Source organism: Rhinatrema bivittatum, chromosome 4 (genome assembly GCF_901001135.1).
Source record: "Rhinatrema bivittatum chromosome 4, aRhiBiv1.1, whole genome shotgun sequence".
Lineage (NCBI taxonomy): Eukaryota > Metazoa > Chordata > Amphibia > Gymnophiona > Rhinatrematidae > Rhinatrema > Rhinatrema bivittatum.
This window is the reverse complement of record NC_042618.1, coordinates 202,675,851-202,697,399: the sequence shown is the minus strand read 5'-3', so window position 1 is coordinate 202,697,399 and position 21,549 is coordinate 202,675,851. Positions and strand designations below refer to the sequence as shown.

The 21,549-nt window shown below is 42.0% G+C and overlaps 1 protein-coding gene across 4 annotated transcripts in view; it reads right to left on the bottom strand.

Annotated features, from left to right (window-relative positions):
* The window catches only part of DOCK3 (dedicator of cytokinesis 3), a 1,203,328-nt gene that overhangs the window by 81,112 nt on the left and 1,100,667 nt on the right, over positions 1 to 21,549 (bottom strand). For all 4 annotated transcript variants that reach the window (XM_029599541.1, XM_029599543.1, XM_029599542.1 and 1 more), the window contains one exon: positions 7,626 to 7,742. In XM_029599541.1, the coding sequence (XP_029455401.1) occupies positions 7,626 to 7,742 (117 nt within the window). The remainder of the gene's footprint in view (positions 1 to 7,625; positions 7,743 to 21,549) is intronic.

Genomic DNA, 21,549 nt, shown 5'->3' with positions numbered 1-21,549 from the left:
TTCTTGTCTGCAGTGTGTGCAATATGCAACTGAAGAACAATAATATTGCTGCAAGATTCAAACCTGATTTTTCAAACTTTTTGCCTACCTCCTCTATTAGGAGCTCTGAGTAGGCAGCCTTTTCTGAAGACCGGCTGGGGGATGAGGATTTGAGGGTGGGGTTCTGATGCTGGAGACTGGCTGGCGGGGGAGGGGGAGTTCTAAGGTTGGAGACACACACGTTATCTCTCTCACATGCAACCTCACACACACAAGCAACACACCCACACACATAGGCTCACACATGCATTCTCAGGGCCTGGGCCTCTTCTTCGTCCATCTGTGAGATGGCAGCTGCTGGGTCCTCCCTCTATCTTCGGTCATTATGGGACAGGCTCCACAGTGGGATGCTGTGCCTCTCTCAGTCTTCAGCCACCATCTGGATGAGGTCTGCTGGCAGCCAGCGGGTCCTCTCTGTCTCACTTCTGCCATCGTGGGATGGGCTCCGCAATGGCCCGCCAGATTATGGGATGGGCAGCCACAAGAGTCATGTTACAAAATTTCATTTCCTGCTGCCACGGGGCCGGACTCGCAATAAGAGCTGTGAGACTGACCCCATGACAGCAGGAGATGGCATTCATTTAAACGCGACTCCTGCTAACTGCATGGGAGGAGTATCGTAACCCGGTAGCAAGCTTCCTGCTTGATACAGTGGCAGCGGCAGCTGGAGTTTCCGCTCAGCTCTATTCAGTGCCATGCTGCCTCTGCTGTACCACTAAAAATGGCCTTGCATGTAATCGGTTGCCAACCCCTGGCCTAACCAGTCTGACCAGCTTTTCTAGTCTCCAAGGCTAAGGATAATTTCCAACTGCCAGCGATAGAAGCTTTACTGCTTGGAGGATGACACTCCTTATCTGTCCATTTCTATTTATTTATTCAAATTTATCTCCTGCCACAATCCTCACAGCACAACAGCTTCAAATATACAGAACACATAGGTATCAGAACAGGGTGGGCCAACTTGGTCCTGGCTTGTCCAACCTTTTTTGTTTTGGTCATCCTGGAAGTGCTGACACCAGCCCAACACTAGGCAGCTCTCTGTGTGCTCAGGCTGGTCTTGGAAGACATGCAGATTAGCATGAGACCAGCCCAATTACACAGAGAGCCATGCAGAGTCGGGCTGGCATCAGAACTTCGGAGGGGCAATAGGAAACTACATGGGAAAAGGAACACAGGCTGCTGGGGGTGGGAGGTCTGAGGCTTTTGGCTGGTGGGGGTTCCAAGGCTGGAGATTGTTTGGGAGGTGGGTGAAGTCTATGACTGTAGATTGGATACTGTCTGGGGAGAATGGGATCTGAGGCTGGAGATTGGCTGGGGAGTAGGGTCTAAGACTGGCTGGCGGAGGGGTCTGAGGTTGGAGACTGACTGGATGGCGCTGGTTGAGGCTGGTTAGTTGGCAAGCAGGAACTGGGGAATGGCTTACTAGGGAATTAGCTTGCAGGCAGGCAGGCAGGCTGGCTGCCTTGCTGATGGGGAGGAAATGGTTGGGGACAGGCTGATTGTGGGGAGACAAAGCTAGTTGGTTATGAGGAATGAGTGATGGGGCAGGCTTGCAAGCTGATGAGTATACGGGAGTGGGGCTATGTGTATGAGAGACAGAGCATGCAGGTTTGTGGGTCAGAGAAAGAAAGAGAGGTTAGAGAGGGGATGGAGATGTGAAAGGCAACAGGACCAGAGTATGGGTAGGAGCACCTCTCTCTTCATCTTCTCTCTTAAGAAGATAAGAATTGCCATGCAGAGACAGACTAAGGTCCAACGAGCCCAGCATCTTGTACCTAATCTGGGTCACAAGTACTTGGCAGAACCCATAAAGTAAATCGAATTTTGTTACTCACTCCCAGGGATAGCAATAGCTTTCTACCTGGCTAATAATGTGTTATGGACTTTTCTTCCAGGATCTTGTCCCAAACCCTTTTAAATCCCACTATGCTAGTCACCTTGATCTGACAACAGATTCCACAGCTTGATAGTACACTGAGGGAAAAAGTATTCTCTACAATTAATTTAGAATTTGCTGGTTGTTAGTTTTATGGAATGTCCCTTTGGTTTTTCTTTTATTTAGAAAGGGTAAATAACTATCCTTTATTTACCCATTCCACCCCACTCATGATTTTATAAACTACAATCGCCCTTCTCAGTCATCTCTTTTCCAAGCTGAAGAGCTCTAGCCAGCATAACCTCTCATCACAGGAAAGATGTCCCATTCCCTTTATCATTTTTGTCACCCTCCTCTGCGCCTTTTCTAGTTCCACTATGTCTTTCCTGAGATGGAGTGTACACAATACTCAGAACTGCACCACGGCTCGGTACAGAGACAGCGTGTTATTTTCTGTTTTATTACCCTTTACTTTTTGGATCATTCCTAACATTCTATTTGCTTTTTTGACTGCTGCTGCACACAGGCATGCTAAAAGGGGGGGGGGGGGGGGGCGAGGAGGGCGGTCTGCCTCTGGTGATGACAAGGAGGGCGTGCTAGCAACTGTGCGACCAATCAACCGCTGTCGTCACCTGGGAAGAAGAAACGTTCCAGTCAGGAGCAGCGGAAGCCAGGGAGCCTAAGCACTGCCAGCCAAAGGGAAGAAGAAACATTCCAGCCAGGAGCTGCCGGCTGAAGAGGACACGTTCCAACCAGGAGCAGCAGGCCAGCAGGGAGCCCAAGTCCTGCTGGCTGAAGAGAACAGGCCTGGAACGACACACCCGGAGAGGTGGCAGGCCGGCGGTGGAGAATGTACAGAAGAGTGAGAATGTGTGTGCCTGTGTATGTACATGAGAGGGTGCCTGTGGGTGCAGATGTGTGAGAGTGTGCCTGTAGGCGTGTATGAGAGGTTGTCTGTGTGTAGAGGTAGGGGTGAGAGAGAGGAAGCATGTGTGTGTGGGCCTGGATGAGACAGGAATCGTGTGTGAGAGATACAGAGGAAGCGTGTATGTGTGAGAGAGACGGAGGAAACGTGTGTGTCTGTGTGTGTGCACCCCCCGTTCACAACAATCTTAGGGTGACAGGTATGGAGAGTGGGGGAGTTTTAAAATCCTTATTAGTTTTAATTACTGGGTGTTATTTGATGTCTACTGTTTTGAAATATCAATTCAATGTTTAGAAAATTTTTAAAAATGTGTACAGGAGCTTCTAATTACTGAATATTATTCTATTCATCAGATGTTTTGAAATGTATATTTTTAGTATGGTTTTACTATTTTGATTGATTTATATTTCTTGACTGTATTGTCTTGAGGAATAGTGATTTTCTGCTTTTCCATTGTTGCACTGCATACAGAATCTACTTGTGGTTTCCAATTGAGTTTTTGTCTGCATGTGAGAGAGAGAGGAAACGTGTGTGTGTGTGTATGTTAGCGTGTGAGAGAGTCAGAGGAAACGTGTGTGTGTGTGTGTGTGAAAGAGAGATGGAAGAAGCATGTCTGTGTGTGAGAGAGATACAGAGGAAGTGTGTGTATGTGAGAGAGGTACAGAGAATATGTGTGTATGTGTCTCGCACACACATAAACACACGCTCCCTCTGTCTCTCACCAAGTATGTATGTGTATGTATGAGAGACAGGGAGCATATTGTGTGTGTGTATGCATGTGTGCCCCCAGTCTACAACAATCTTAGGATGACAGATATGGAGAGTGGGAGATTTTTAAAATCCTTATTAGTTTTAATTATTGGGTGTTATTTGATGTGTCTGTTGTTTTGAAATATTTTACCAATGTTTAGGACAGTGGTTCTCAACCCTGTCCTGAGGACCCCCCCAGCCAGTCGGGTTTTCATGATATCCACAATGAATATGCATGAGATAAAATTTGCATACACTGCCTCCATAACATGCAAATTTTCTGTCATGCATATTCATTGTGGATATCATGAAAACCCGACTGGCTGGGGGGGTCCCCAGGACAGGGTTGAGAACCACTGGTTTAGGACATTTTAAAATTATATATGGGGGGGGGGGAATGTGCCAAAGATGTATTCATTCCAGGTGCCAAATACTCTAGGTACGCCTCTGCCGCTGCACACTCAGCTGAGGATTTCAACGTACTGTCCACAAGAACTCCAAGGTCCTTTTCCTAGGTAGTGACTCCCAATACAGAACCCAGCATTGTGTACCTATTGTTGGGATTATTTTTCCCTAGGTGCATCAATTTGCTCTTTTCCATATTAAATTTTATCTGCCATTCAGTTGCCCAGTTTCCTAGTCACAAGGTCCTTCTGATTTCCTTGCAATCACTGCCGTTTTAACAAATTTGAATAATTTTGTATTATCTGTAAATTTGATCACTCATCATCCCTTTTTCCAGCTCATTTATGAATATGTTAAGCAACACAGGTCCCTGTACTGATCCCTTGATACTCCACTAATGACCTTTCTCCATTTGGAAAAATGACCGTTTAGTCCTACCTTCTATTTCCAGCCTTTTAACCAGTTACTAATTCAAAATAGAACCCTGCCTCATATCCCAATTTCCTGAGGATTCTCTCATGGGGAACTTTGTCATATGCCTTCTGAAAATCCAAATACACTGTATCAACCTGCTCACTTTTATTTACATGTTTATTTACACCTTCAACAAATTTTAAAAGATTGGAAAGAAAAGACTCCTGCTTGTTAAAACCATGTTGATTCTTCCTCATTAATTCATATCTATCTCTATGGCCAGTGATTTTGTTTTTAAAAATGTCTTCTATTATTTTGTCCAGCAGCAACATTAGGCTCACTGGTCTACAGTTTCCCTGATCACCCCTAGAGTGCTTTTTAAAACTCGTTGTCACATTAGCTACCTTCCAGTCTTCAGGAATTGTGGCAGTTTTAAATGATAGGTTACAGATTACTAGTAACTGGTTAGCAATTTCATGTTCTAGTTATTTTAGAACTCTTGGGTGGATGCCAACCGGTCCCAATGATTAGTTACTCTTTAGTTTCTCAATCTTATTTATTACATCCTCCATTGTCAGAGATATTAGCTTTAGTTGCTCCAAATCTCCACCATTGAATACATTTTCAGGTGTGGGTATGTTCCCAACATCCTCCTCCGTAAAGTGAGAGGCAAAGAATTTATGCAGTTTTTCTTTTATTTCCTTATGCTCCCTGAACTCTCCTTTTGCCCCTTGGTCATCTCGCAGCCAACACAGGCCTTTTGCCTCCAAGAAAAAGTTTTTATTATTAGTTTTTGCTTCATTGACAAGCTTGTTCTCAAAGTCTTTCTTGGCCTGTCTAACTACTGTTTTACATCTAACTTGTGAGTGCTGTTTTCATCATTTGGGTCTGCTTTCCATTTTTTGAATGATACCCTTTTAACTTTAACTTCCTTCTTTACCTTACCATTAAACCATGCTGGAAGTCATTTGGTCTTCATTTGACATTTTTAATGTATGGAATACATTTTATCTGGCTTTCCAAAATGGTATTTTTAAACAATATCCACACCTTATGCAAACTTTTAACCCTTGTAATTGCTCCTTTTAATTTATTTCTAATATCCTCATTCTATCATAGTCTCCCTTTTTTAAGTTATATGCTACTCTACTAGTTTTACTTAATGTCCTCCCTCCAGTGATCGTTACAAGTGATTGCATTATGATCCCTATTGATTAATGGCCCCTCCATAGTAACTCCTCGCACCAGGTTGTGCCTTCCATTAAGGAGTAGATCTAAAGTAGCTGCCCCTCTAGTCAGTTCTAGGACCAGATAATCCATGAAGCAGTGACTTATGGCATCTAAAAACTACAAGATCCATATTCAGACAGTCTGGACAGAAAAGTTAGCCAGATGTAAAGGCCCAGCTGAAAATCAAGGTGGCACGCTGCAACAGATACCAGCGCCAGACAGGAGGAGGAGCCCCTTGCCCGATAGTCCTCATGCCCATGGAGAAGTGCCTGATTCAACAGCTGGGATCAGATGTGTTCAAGGGGATGGACGAGGTCCTGGACACGACACAATCCAGGGCCAGTAAGTTCACATCACCTGTAAATGTCAAGACTGCTACAGATATCCACATATTTTGGCCTTTGAGTCTTAGGACTCCACCATCCTCTATCTGAGTTATGGTTTTTCTCTTGGAAATGTGGTGATTTGGGCATTGTCTGGGCCTGATAATAGGCCTCTACTCCTTCTAGGACTTTTTCAACCATAAGGATTGGGTGTCAGCAAACCCACTGTCGCATGGATGGGTCGAGACTGTCCTAGAACTGTTCCAGCAGAACTGCTTTGGCTACCTCCACTTTGATTTTCCCTTCTGGGTGCAGCCATTTCCAGGCAGCATCTTTAAGCCTGTGGAATAGGTTCCCAGGGTTTTCCCCAGCCTATAGAAATCCCCACCGAAATCACTGTTGGTAGGCTTCTATATGGTAAGTCAATTTTCAAATGCAAAGTACCTGCCTATACTGAATTTAATACATTGGGTTATTATATGGCTAAATATATGTTTTTATATTTAGGATAAGAAAAACAGGGGTGTAAAGTTAGCAATGTTAGTGGAATGTCATCCACGCATGTACCTTCTGAAAATATAAAGTGCATTTTTATATCTAATACATGCCCCCAAAATGCCATTTTATTATGCAAACAAGTTTGTGTGCATTATGAAAGTATACAGATACTTTCAAGCGGTTGAAAATCCACTTACCCACATATGGTTGATTTATTCATCCTAACTCTAGTTTTACCTGATTTACTAAGCTTTATTTTCATAGTCAAAGTGGGGAAGAGCCTTGGTATATATCAAGCCCTAAATCTTTGACAATTTAACCCATACAGTGGTTATTATCAGTTTAATAAAAGACAGTATGTAAACCCTTTGCACTAAACACTGTGAGTTGTATGAGGTTAATGATTACACTCATATATTAGAGTTTTAATGCTTGAATCATTGCTCCAAATTTAACCTGCTTTTGATTCACACTCAATGAAGAAAACCCAAATCAAGACCTGAGATTTTTAGCTCTGTAAAAATGGAAAATCTCATTGAAGTCAGATGACTACCTTTTCTAGGCCTGACCTTATTTGTTTTGGTTTTGCTACTGTCAGACTGATCCTAGTTTCCAACTCCTTGTAAACTGAATAAAATCACTACTGACATTTTATGCTCCCTATGATTCAAGTTGCTACATAGTAAGAATTAAGAACTGGATTTTTCTCAGTTTCAGACCTGGCCTGATCATTCTGTGATTCCAGCTGAAGCCAACAAGCCATTTTCCGATTTGCTCATTAGTGTCTGGAAATGAATCCATTTTCTGTCTTATCTATTCTCTCACAGCTAAGATCAGGTCAGCTGGTCCTCATATCATCAACTTCACTCTGAAAACAAATTTTAAATGTGGATATTTTGAATGACACTCTGACCTTCAGTGAGGTTACTCATTGTCATCTCATCTCTTTGTAAAGAGACCGAGTGTGTAAATGTGTGTGTAGAGCTTTAGTAGCCACATTGATTCTGGAGAAAACTGAGTCTACAGGACTAACGAAATAAAAGTTGCAGTACATGGGCTTTCGAGACTACAAAAGATCATATTCATTTTTTCTGTTGCTCCTTTAATAGGTATCATAGATCACAAAGCATATATATATATATGTTGGGAAAAGTATAAAGCTTACGTGATACAGGCTGAAGCGCATCATATGGAACTGGTCAATGAGTTTCTTGTGCAGGGGGCGCATTTCTGGATGTACACACTTCTCGTGCACTGCCAATCCCACTCCCAGAACATGCACCTAGTACAAAAGAGCAAAATGCAGCAGGGAGAAAACATAAAAAATAAAAGCACTGGTAAAAGTGGGAGGTGGTTCCAATGAATTTTAGTTTAAACCTCTCTTCCTACCCCATGCATCCATATATGGAAGCATATTCCTAATTTTTGAAAATCAAAACAATATAATCTCAGACTGTAAAGGAAAAAATGAACAATTTTTGGAAATCAATTTCTTTCATCTTCTTGTTTTGGGAAGCATTTACAACATTTTTAGAAGAAAAATAATTCCAAACGAATACTTGTATTCTGGAATACCAGAACATAAAATCTATCATCTCCAGTGTAGTAAATGGGAAGTCTTCATAATCACCAGAATATCAGTGGTATAAAAACACAATGGCGTATAATTAATTTCTAGTCTAGCACATATCAACCTCTGATCTACCCAATGACATGTCTATCATGTGAACACTGTTACACAGGACTGTTTCATACCAAAGTCAAACTAGGACACCCCATATATCTGTATTACAAGAAAACAGGGAAGGATAAATCACTAGCAATTCAAAGATGAAAAGATTAAGGGGATTGGCAAGAAATGCACCTGCTAGAACAGCTTCTAATTCATTAATTATACTTTCTGCCATCTTCACCACTATAATTCATGGGGGGCGGACGGCGGGAAGGCATCAGTTTCTGCCACCAAACTATGTCATTTTGAATTCTCTGCTTTTTTCTTTGATTACCATCACGTGTCTTGCTAAAGCTCACATCTTAAAAGGACACATGCCCTTTGTTTACCATGCAATATTTGAGAAGTACAAATGGCAAGCAATGATGCTCACTCTCTATCAGTTGAACATTCTAAGGGGACAATGTAATAAGCCCTGTGTTAAGACTGAGCACTGAAATTCAGTGCAGTTTCTTAATGCAGGTGCTAAAAAAATTGTAATTCCTGATGCAAAAAGCAAATGGTATATTAATGCATTAAGAGTAAAAAATATGTGTAAACACAAAAATGCGCAAACGAAACAGAGTTAAAATGTGTGCTCAGCACAAACTGATCACATATTTTAAGTGGAGTGACAGTCTCTCAGACAGGATTTGAGTACAAAATCATATTTTGTGCACATAAAAGACTTATGTGCACAAACCATCATTCATGTTTGTTTAGTGCACATACGCTATGATTTATGTGCACAAAAATGCTTTCAGTGCAGAAAACCTTTTCTGCGCATAAATCATATTTATGCGCAGAAAACATGCATTGTGTGTATAAAGTAGGGATGTACATTTGTTTCATTTCTTTTGGAGTTATGCGTGTAACTCCTGGACTTTCTAGTACACTCATGCCGGGTAGTATGCGTGTACTTTTAATAGCTTGAATTATACCACATTATCTGTTTTTTTTTTTTTTACACGTATACTATAAAGTCCGGGAGTTACGTGCATAACTCCAAAACAAATACTCATCCCTAGTATAAAGCATGTTTTCTGCACATAAATCCTGAATGCAGGTCCTGGCACCAGAACTCTTGCTTCTGCCCACAGACTAACACTGACTCTGGAAACTTTACTCCACCTCTGACCAGAAGTAAAATTTCTAGTGCTAAAAAATGGGAATTAAGCCTGCACACTTCTCTTCATTGAGGGATAATAGCTAATGACTTCATTTGCAAGGGATTTCCATTTGAAGGCATTAAGCAGTACACTTGAAGGTCTCATCCATACAGATTTTGATCCTGGGGCAGCTCACAAGTATATTATTACAGAAGCATCATGTTTTTAATATAGATGAAACCTGCAGGCTAGCCTTGAAGCAGTGCTTGATTGATCTTGGCTATGCTTGCTAGAGACCACAGCCCTTGGTAAATTAGTTTTATAATGATCAGTATCAACCTTACAGTTGAATTAGGCTAGCTGTTCATGCTATACCTTCCAAATGCTCTAGTTTTATGACTTTTGAGGTATTCCAGCTATTTGGATCCCATATTTGTGGTTTCAAAGTAGTTTACCACTGATGCAGGCACTGCTGCCGAAACATGGCCATGTCAGGTTGTGCATCTTAATGATATAGGAGTTGTACATTTTAATGATATATTTCTGTTGTATCAAACTGTTTTATTTTAATTTGTATATTTAAAGTTTTTATATTGTTATTGTCATATATCTATTAGTACTTGCCATGTATACTTCTCATATATCAAACACCACAGACTGGATATCAATCTCTTTTAAATGTCTGGTCAAACTGTGATTAAAAAAAAACAACACCTAAGTATTCTATTGATAAAAAATTGCAGTAGCATAATTGTATTTAGTATACTTTCCTGTGCACCTCATATTGCCATAGGGAAGGGTAATTTTATAATGCCCAGTATAACAAGGATTTTAAAAGCAAACTTGTGCATAAGTTTGCTTTGAAAATTTGTGGGTAAGTGGCCAAGTACATATAGAGTTTCACATGCATAAAATTATGCCTCCTCTTCAGGGGGTGTAACTTGTGTGTGTACATTTATGAGTGATTACTTCTTAAAATCAAAAAGTATGCACACAAGTGCTCACTCCATCCCAACTCTGCCCTCTGGAAAGTGACAATTGCTTACTTGTAACAGGTTTACCTGAGGACAGCAGGATGTAATCAGTGGGGTGATGTCATCTCACACAGCCTGGCCGGTGAAGATTTCTTCAAAGGTATAGAACATTTTGGCATTCTCTACTGCAGGTCCCCTTCAATTCTTTTAATAGCTACAATTATATACAGGATCCAATTCCAAGGGGAGGCAGGTGGGTTATGTAAGGATTTATATCTTGCTGTTCTCAGAGAACGCCTGTTTCAGGTAAGCAGCTTTCATTTTCTTTGAGGACAGCATGATGTGCAGTCCTCACAGGTGGGAAATTCCCAACTATGGGCTGCCTTAAATTAAAAAAAAAAAGGGGGGAAATATAATTCATAAAAAAGAGTGCCAGTCGGCAAAGTGTTTTTGGTGGCAACAAGCCATTTTCTTTTTCTTAAGGCAGCCTAGAAACAATAATAATGAGACTTATAGTCATGCAGGGAGTCTTTATCTAAACAGTAATGGGATGTGAATGTGTGTATTGAACTCCACATCACAGCCTTGCAGCACCAATGCAGGCATGGCCCTAACACTATGAATCTTGACATGCCCATCCAGAGTCAGACTGCCTGGGCATAATAGAAAGAGATGCAATCTGCTATCCTGTTTGAAAGGGTTCGCTCGGCAACAGCAGTTCCTGATTTGTTGGTGTCAAAAGAAACAAAAATCTAGTTGGACTTTCTAAGGGCTTCAGTTTGTTCCAGATAGAAAGCTAAGACTTTCTCAAACCAGACTGTGCAAGGATAATTCACCTTTGTGGATACGTGGCCTTTTGAAAAAATGCTGAAGGATAACTGACTGGTTAAGGTGGAAGCCTGACATTACTTTACGGAGTCATTTACTAAGATGCATTATTTTATCGCAGGAGGGGACAAATACCGCTGTGGGGAGGGTTCTCACAGTATTTTCCCCACCCATGAAAAAATATCAAGGCAGATCCCTATGATTTTTCTTTTTGCAGAAAAACTCACAGGTAGATTTTTAAAGTGCTGCTCATGCAAAAACGGTCCCATACATGCATATGTGGAATGCGCGTGAGCAACGTGAATTTTAAGAAGCAGCGAAATACGTGCGTACATACCTGTGGCGCGTCAAGAACAAGGGGGTGGATAAAGGGCAGGGCAATGCATGGGCATGAGTTACGTGTGTAACTCCGAATTTTGGAAAAGCTGACCATGGCGCATGTCGGTTTATTTTCAAGACTGCTGAGCTACCATATATACTCGGGCGGTGTGGGTGTGGGTGGGGGGGGGGGGGGGGGGGGGAGGGGGTGAGAAGGAGAGAGAGAGAGAGAGCACACTGTAGGAGAGACAATATGACACTATATATATATATATATCTACCACTCTAAGAGGGGCACTTTTAGCTCAGGGTGGGTTTGAATCATAAGAACCTTAATCAAACCTTTTTAAACCCAGTTACACTAACTGCCATAACCACATAAGAAATGACATACTGGGTCAGACCAAGGGTCCATCAAGTACAGCATCCTGTTTCCAACAGAGGCCAATCCAGGCTATAAGAACCTGGCAAGTACCCAAAAACTAAGTCTATCCCATGCTACCTTTGCTAGTAATAGCAGTGGCTATTTTATAAGTCAACTTAATTAATAGCAGGTAATGGACTTTTCCTCCAAGAACTTATCCAAACCATTTTTAAATCCAGCTACACTAACTGCACTAACCACATCCCCTGGCAACAAATTCCAGAGTTTAATTGTGCGTTGAGTGAAAAAGAACTTTCTCCAACTAGTTTTAAATGCTAACTTCTTGGAGTGCCCCCTAGTCCTTCTATTATCCGAAAGAGTAAATAACTGATTCACATTTACCATCTCTAGACCTCTCATGATCTTAAAGACCTCTATCATATCCCCCCTCAGCCGTCTCTTCTCCAAGCTGAACAGTCCTAACCTCTTCAGCCTTTCCTCACAGGGGAGCTGTTCCATCCTCTTTATCATTTTGTTTGCCCTTCTCTGTACCTTCTCCATCGCAACTATATCTTTTTTGAGATGAGATGACCAGAATTGTACACAGTATTCAAGGTGTGGTCTCACCATGTAGCAATACAGAGGCATTATGACATTTTCCGTTTTATTCCCTATTCCCTTTCTAATAATTCCCAACATTCTGTTTGCATTTTTTACTGCCTCAACACACTGAACAGACAATTTCAATGTGTTATTCACTATGATGCCTAGATCTCTTTCTTGGGTGGTAGCTCTGGCCACGAATTCCAGAGCTTAATTATGCGTTGAGTGAAAAAGAAGTTTCTCCAATTTGTTTAAAATGAACTGCTTGCTAATTTCATGGAGTGTCCCCTAATCTTTCTATTGTCTGAGAGAGTAAATAACTGATTTATATTTACTTGTTCAAGTCCTTCATTCCCTCCCCCATGGCCAGGGCCAAGTGTCTGTAGCCCACCAATGAAACACCGCCGCCCCCCCTTCCAACCCACACTGAGTTGAAAGTGCCCCTCTTACAGTGGTAGAGATATATAGTGTCATACCATCTCTCCTACTCTGTCTCTCTCCCCCCCTCGTGTGAGCATATGTGCGGGACACTTTCTTTAGCCACCATTTTTTTAAAATCATTTTTAGTGAGTCATTTCATACAGAACAATAAACAACAGCATAAGAGAAACAGCTACAACAAATATAATGGCACAGATGTAAGCAAAATCACCCACCTTTTTAACGTTTTATAACCTTAAAGAAAGTAAAATGACAACCCCTACAAATGAAAAACCATGCACACCCACAGACATACACACACACATAGCCCACTCAGACACACAAACCCATCAAGAGCAACCCACGAAAAGTGACACTGGTAAAGCGATCAGGTCATCTTTCATGCCAGGGCCAAATAAAAGCTTTAACAAGTAGTAAGCAGTTTATCCCACAAAGCGAAATAACCTTTAAGGAAAACAGAAGATTTCTGAGTAGCTAAGTCCCGCTTCCAAAGTAATTCCAGCTGTGTAGTCTGCTGCATCAGACCTTTCCACTGGGTGAATGAAGGGACATCCAACTCAGCAAAATAACTTTCTTTGTGAGCAGAAGGGCCATGGTCAGAAATCTTCTGCCCCCTGAGGTAGCGAACATTTGGTATCCCATAAACAGAAGTACAAAGAAAACCCAGACCATGAGATATCGCAACCGAACAGTTTATCTAAATAAGTCATGATATGATTCCAAAAAGGCTGTAATTTAGAGCACCCTGTAAACATTTGACAAAGAGTACCAGGAGCAGTTTTGCATTTCAACAGACATCAGAATCCCAGAGTTTCATCAAGACACCCTGAACCCTAGAGATATATATTCTATGCAGTAACTTAAACTGAAATTCCCTCACTGAAGCAGCTAAGTAATGTCTATAAATTAGCATAAAGGCATGGGACGACATCTCCAGGGAAACATCCACACCAAGGTCCTCACTCCACTTCCCAGCCAAACGGGCCAAGTGAGGAATGGCAAAGCGGAGAGTAAATGCCTCGCCCAGCGATTTTATTGAACTTAGGCATAGTCTCAAAAAACTTTCCTCATCATCAGTGAGAACAAGTAGAAAGATTTCACCTTTGATTAAACTATGATAGTAATGACGGGCCTGAAGACAGGCAAAAAAATGATGTTAAAAGATGTCCCACTCCTCCCGCAACTGCTTGAACAAGTAAAGACAAGAAGAGTCAGTATCCACCAGCTGGGCCACACATCGAATTCCCATCACAGACCGACTCTGAAAAATGGAGCTGCCCAAGCCAGGGGAGAAAATGTGGATTCCCAATCAAAGACAAAAAGGGTGAAATGGACGTGAGGCGAGCCCCCAACCCCCGCCACCATAACCAAGCTTTCCGGAGAGCCATGAGCCAAAATGCAGAGGTTTTCATAGAAAGCAATTTGCTAGCAGGTAAATGTACTAAGTTAATCGGGGTATAAAGGGCCATCCAATCTGACATCAATCCCTCCACATCAAACTTGGGGTGATTGGACACCCACTCTTGCAAGTAAACAAAGAAGGCAGGCAGCATTATAGGTGCATAAATCTAGAAGAGCAACCCCCACCGAGTTTAAGTTCGAGCCGCAACACATCAAACCCCACCCTTGCCCGTCTATGACGCCAAATAAAAGAACCCACCATACAGTGGTAGGCCTGAAGTGTCGAGGCCGAAAGCCACAGTGGGAGCATTTGCAAGGGGTAGAGAAACTTGGGGAGGGCCACCATCTTAACCAAAGCACTTCTACCCAAAACAGAAAGGGTGAGGGCTTTCCATCTCAGCAATAAGTTCTTAACATTAAGCAAAACAGAATCAATATTTAGGTCATAAAGCTCCTCAACTAAGCATGCCACTTGGATACCCAAATACCTAAAATGAGATCCAATCCAAGTGAATGGAAAAGGCCCATCCCAATTAGTTTGCAGACTGGGAGATAATTGAAAAGCCACTGATTTACTATAGTTAATCTGAAATCCCGAAAAAAGTCCAAAATGTTTGATAACATCAATAATGTCCTCTAAGCTATCAATAGGGTTTCCTACATAAAGCAGCATGTCGTCCACAAAAAGGCTTAACTTGATGGACTTCTTCTGGATCAGAATGCTCTGAAATGAGCAGAGAACCTGTAGCTTAATTGCCAAGGGTTCCAGAGCAAGGACAAATAGCAAGGGAGAGAGGGGCATCCCTGCTGAGTACCCCTGCCTAAAAAGAAAACCTCTGAAAGGGTTCCATTAACCAACAATTGCACCTGAGGTAGTCTACATAGTAATTTAACCCAAGACAGAATATAGTTCCCAAATTTATAGCGCTCCAGTACTTGAAGGAAGTACTGCCGCTCCACACGATCAAATGCTTTTTCAGCATCAAGACTGAGGAAGAGGCCTGTACAATTACTAGGTGTGGGGGAGAGTGCAACCAGCAAAGTTTTTAAGAGATTGGAATTGGAAAGCCCCCTTTAATAAATCCTGTTTGGTCGGAACAAATACTTCTGATACCACTGAATTCACCCACTGAGCCAAAACCGCTGCCAATAGTTTAATATCTTTGTTAAGGAGCAAGATGGGCCAATAGGATGAGGTTAGAGTAGGATCCTTCCCTGGTTTAGGTAACAAAACCACAGCAGCAATATTATGCCCCATGTCAAATTCTCCCCACTCCCAAGCAGCTTGAAAAATATTTTTTAAAGGGAGAAGTCATTTGTAAAATTCCAGTCCAGGTCTATCAGGCCCGGTGCTTTTAAAAACTTCAGTTGCCTGATAGCTCTGTGGATTTCCATCTCCTAAATTGGCATGTCTACTAATAGATCACGTGCACACATGCTCAGCCCTGAAAAAAATCATGGTAAGCTTGCTCATTAATGGGTCTAGCTGTGTATAATGACTTATAGGGGTGTGCATTCGTTTTGAACTTATATGTAAAACGCTACTTATTTTTTTTTTTTTAACTTAAAAAAGTGATGAGGCGAAAACGATCGGATTTCCAACTTATTCAACATAGCTATGTTGAATACGTTCGAAATCCGATCGTTGATCCTAAATAAAAATTTAAACCCCTCACCCTCCTTAATCCCCCCCAAGACTTACCAAAACTCCCTGGTGGTCCAGCGGGGAGTCAGGAAGCCATTATTCTATTCCTTTGCGAGGAGCACGTGACGTCCGCGTCACGTCGGAGTGACGCGGCCATCACGTGGTCCACCGCGGTTCCGCTCCCGGACCCCTCGTTGGACACAAACGGAACTTTTGGCCAGCTTGGGGAGGTCAGGAGTCTGTGTGTCTTGAGTCTATTATATTTTATGTATGATTTTGTAATCTGTTCAGTACTGCTTTGCTGCAATAGGCTGAATATGAATCTGTAAATAAATAAACATCTAATGTAATTTGTAACTGTTGTGAAGCATTTTCCTGTTGCAATAAACTCTAACAGACTAAGCTTGAAAAGGTGTTATCTGATGAGCCAGTGTTATCGTTTTGAGGTGCTGAAGTGGATTCTTGGGTACTGCGGTGATGGCCACTCCCATGGGGAGGAGCTCCGTGAGGAACTGCAGTACTAGGCTAGACTCTATACATGCAGACACAGATAATTTGTATTTATTTACAGCTTGATGGTACTGCCCAGGGTGGACAGCAGTGAAGGTAACCCAGTAGAAGTAGTCCAGGGGTCCTCGGCTTTGGAGACCAGTCTCACACCAGTCTCACACTTGAGTAGATGGAAGGCTGTATTGATGAAGATCCTGGCAGGCAGAAGCAGATCAGATGCAGGCACCAAAGTAGGGAGCGCAGTACCCAGTTTCCCAGATAGGTACGTGAAAGAGAGAAGAAGGGCCCCCGAGGAGCGGGTACCCAGGTTAGTGATGAATTGCCCCGAAGGGCAGAGAGAGAGCTTCCAGCGGCTGCTGGGAAACGGCAGAGCAGCTTAGACTGGAGCATTCCAATCCTTGGTAACTCAGGCCTGGATTTATCAAAATGCGATAAGTATCACATGCGATAGCAAAAGAGGTGTGTTTTATGTAAATATACAATTTATCGCAATTTGCACTAATTACCTATGCGAAGAGCTCAGTTAGCGCAAAATGTGATAACATTTTCAGACTTTGCAATAAGTGCCAGACCTGTTGTATTTCCTGCAGTCAACCACAGGAGGGAGAGAGAGAGAGAGAGAGAGAGAGAGAGAGAGAGAGAGAGAGAGAGAGAGAGAGAGAGAGAGAGAGAGAGAGAGAGAGAGAGAGAGAGAGAGAGAGAGAGAGAGACTAGCTATAATGTCTTCTCCCTAGATAGGTATTTGTATCCCTATGGGAGGCCCACCTAGTAACTCGAGGTGAGGTTTAGGTATTAGTGTAGGGGGTTAGGGGCCACTTTGACATTCTACGTGACACGTACGAACAGAACAGTGCTCTCTTGTGAAGATTTGATGGCCTTTGGAGTGAGGAAACTCACCCAAAGATGAGATTTGGGCAATGTTCTCTCAACCTAGCTTGATGGACTCTCTACCTGAGTAACATCAAGCTAGGTGGAGAGAATATATGAAGGGACGCCCCAGAGGTTCCCGCCATGACGTGGATAAAGATGTAGGTGGCATGCGCACGCACACCCTAGGAGGCCCTTATGAAAAACATGGCGAACGCCATCACTGTTGCCGATCCGGGGATGCTGGGGAGAGCGGCATGAAGATGCGGTGGCAGCCAACTTCCCAAGGCTTGAGGAGAGGGAAGGAAGAAAGGTGAGGCACAAAGGTCAAAGCCGTCTGAGACCGATGGATGCAACAGCCAGATTGTTAATTCTAAGGTCCAAGTATTTCAAAAATTCTGTGGCCAAATACCGCCACAGAGCTTACATCAACTGGGCGATACCACATTAAGTCTCAAGATACAGCGAAAGCCTTGATGGATGGCTTCACCTGAAGCTAACATCATATAAATCTAACAACTAAAAGCTGTACAGAGATGGATTTACCTTATGCATTGTGGTGATAAGTACCAAGTGCGCCAAGGTGAACCCTAATGAAGTTAGTCTTCAGATCAGACTCTGAAAGATGTAGAAGATATTCAAGTAGTTTTTATGTGAAAGGAGGGTCTTTCCCTCACACCAGAAGACAAACTTCCTCCATTTAAAAACATATCATTGTTTGTGGAAACCTTTCTAGAAGCCAGCAGAATTCTAGATGCATTCTCAGATAGCTTAAATGAAATCAATGCTACTCTATCAACATGCAGGCTGTAAGGGGTAGGGAATTAATATTGGGATGACACAGTATTCTCTGATTCTGAGTAATAAGAACTGAGGAATTTCCTAACCTGATTGGTTCTTTGATGCATAACTCATGGAGAAGCAGTAACCAAATCTGTGTTGACCAATAGGAGGCTATGAGGATCATAGTCTCCTGTCTCTTCTAAGTTTTAGCAAGGTTTTTGACACTATGGCAGTGTTTCCCAACCCTCTCCTGGAGGCACACCTAGTCAGTCAGGATTTCAGGATTGCCACAATGAGATAGATTTACATATATTGGAGATCCAGTGTATGCAAATTATTTTGTGCATATTCATTACAGATATCCTGAAAACTAGACCAGTTAGGTGCACCTCCAGGAGAGGGTTAGGAAACACTGCACTAGAAGAATTGGAAGATAAAGTATATAGAAGATCTCCTCAGACTAGGGAAAAGGCATCCAAAGCTCGTTTGCCTTGAATCCGCTTTGTAAAGCAGAATTTTGGAACCTTTCTGTTCAGAGAGACGCAAACAGATTTACCATGGGTGTTCCCCACTCGCAGAATATCTGATTTGCTACTCCTTTATCCAGGGACAATTTGTGAGGTTTCAGGATTGACTCAGTACCTGCCTGCCAGGTATGTGGCCCTTAGAATCATCCATTGAGAAATGGCCCAGGGCCACATACAGACAGCTTCCTGACACATGAGGTACAAGCCTTTTCCCTCCATGCTTGTTCACATAGAACATTCCTACCTCATTGTCTGTCTGAATGAAGACAGTCTCTGAAAGCCTATCATATCAACCTCAGCTCTAGGAAACTTATCTGATTGAGCTTTTCCTGTGCAGTATAAATGCCTTGGATGTACAGCCTGTCTATATGAACTCCCTAGCCTAGGTTGGACACATCCTTAGTTAGGACAATTTGAGTTGGAGGAATCTGGAAAGAGATTTCTTTGACTAGATTTGATTAAATCAGCCACCAGGACAGTCTTTGAGCTGCTGCATTATTTGGATGCTATCTTGAATATCCTGAATGTTTCGAGTCTATTGTGATCATAGTGTCCATTCAGCTTGTCTCATATGGAGATGTGCCAAGGGTACTGCATGTACTATTGATGCCATGGAGTCCAACATCCTCAGCATCTTCCATACTGATGCCTGGTGACTCTATTACTTCCACTATGGCCATCAATGTGATTATCCTTTCACATGGAAGAAAGGCTTTTGCCTATAGAGCAGAGCTTTTAAATATTCTGATTGAGATGATAGGGTCAAGTAGGATTTGGTATGATTTATTTATTTAGAAATGTCTAAGCTTCCTATCGCCATTATTAGGCGGTTTAGATAACACATTCATAATTTAATATAAAAATAAATATTTAAAAAAAAATGAATTCTAGCAACTACAATGGTTTTGCTCACTGATTCTATGTCACCTCCTTGAGATGTGCTCTTGACCAGCCAATCATTCGGGGAGGGAAATATGTGCATCCCCAGGTTGCGTAGATATGCAACCACCACTTATAGAAATTTTGTGAAGATAGAGTATAAACATTAGGCCAAACGGCATTACATGAGATTGACGTTCGTGTTTCTCTACTACAAATCTGAGATACACCCACATAGAGATATTTCCAGGTCATATGAGATAAGTATCCTTTAGATTCAGGGAGTATAGGTAGTCCCCTTTTTCTATGAAGGAAATCAAGATACCCAAGGAAACCATCTTGAACATTTCCTTTACCAGGAATTTGTACAAAGCTTTTAAATCTAGGATTAAATGGAGTCCCCTTGTTTTCTTTGGAATCAGGAAGGACTTGAAATAAAATCCAGCCTTCTTTCCCTTGCATTGGCTTCTAATAGGGAGGGAGTTCCTTTTGCAGCAGTTCCTGATGTTAAGAAGTAGACCAAGAACCTCTCAAACAGCAGTTTGGCGGATTTTCCAATAGATGAATCTGAATCCAGTTCTCATTATGCTGAGAACCCAAGTGTCTGAGGTTATTCTGGACCAACAGCCCAGTCTCAGCCTTTGCCCAACAGGAAGATTCTACGCTACGGATACTATAATTATATAGCTATACTCTCCTGGATGCAGTTAAAAACTCATCCCAGGTTTTGGCTGGGATGCTGGTTGTGGCTTTTGGGCCCTCTGCTACCTAGATTGAGAGCAAGGACCCTGCTGCTAATGGGGCAAGGAAGCAGAGGGTAACACTTCCCTGGAGGACAGAAAGGTCTCCTTGGCACCCTACCTGAATACCTTCTATGTTTGGACAAAGACTTAAGCATAACACAGTTATCTTTAATTTGAGCCACCACTTTCTTGACCTTATCTCCAAAGAGATTCCATTGCATAGTGCGCCTGCAAAGTTTTCTGAAGTCTGAAGCCTGCAATCATGCAAGTCTAAGGTCTCCAGTCCTCACCACAGACTCAATGCCGTTTCAAAAACATCATAGGTCAATCAAGACCATGTGTTTTCCACACTCCATACCCTTGTCCACTAGTGACTTTAGGGCATCATGTGAATCCTGAGGGAGGAGGCTACAACATTTTCTTCACTTCTTTCAATATATTTCACATATATGAAGAGCTAACAACATGCTATACGGACACTGAGTATAACATCGTGATAAACCTTTCTCCCAAAAAGCTCAAGGGTACAAGGTTTCTTACCCGGTGCAATGAAGAGTAGGCTCTAGAACTCTTGGCCTTTTTGAAAGTGAATCTGACTATAATTGACTGATGAAATACTTGCTACTTCTTGAATTAGGGAGCCTTTTGGATACAGTATATTTCATCCACCTTCTTGTTTACTGATGACACAGAAAGAGGAAGGATCTCCCACATTCTCATCTGTGACTCCTACAGGATTTTGTGGATGGGAGCTGCCACAATCTTCTTGGGGAGAACCACAAATTGGAGGATGACATACAGTGCTGCGTATGTTGTGTAGAGCTATAGAAATGTTAAATAGTAATAGTAGTAGTAGGATGTCAAGCATTTTTGCCCTAGACTCCTCTTCCTTTTGTAAATTAAATGGAATGTTCTCTGCCATTTTCTTTACAAAATCGGCAAAGGACAGGTCTTCCAGAAAAGACTCTGTTTTTGGGACATCATCCGAAAAATTAACAAAGTGAAATCAAACTCGATTTCAACAAAAAAATGACTGATAACTTGATGCACCAATACTGATACATACAGCAGTCAATGAAAAATTTAAGAAAACTTGAACATGAGCATAAAACCTTCGTAGTGAATCTAAGAATGTGAAATGACAAAAACATGCAAAATTTTTAAAATTACTTTTCATAGAGAAAATCATGCAACTTTTTAGCTCTACAGAAAAACTAGAACTGAAGGGGTGATGTGGGACATCATGCACGTGCTCAGTAGAGTATCCCAAAAGCTTCTAGATGCTTGGAAGAAATATTCACTGGCTGGCATCTACTGGATGATGTCATTCCACATCCTGCTTGCCTAGAAGAATGCCTTCTCTCAGGTCACATGAAAGTACACGAA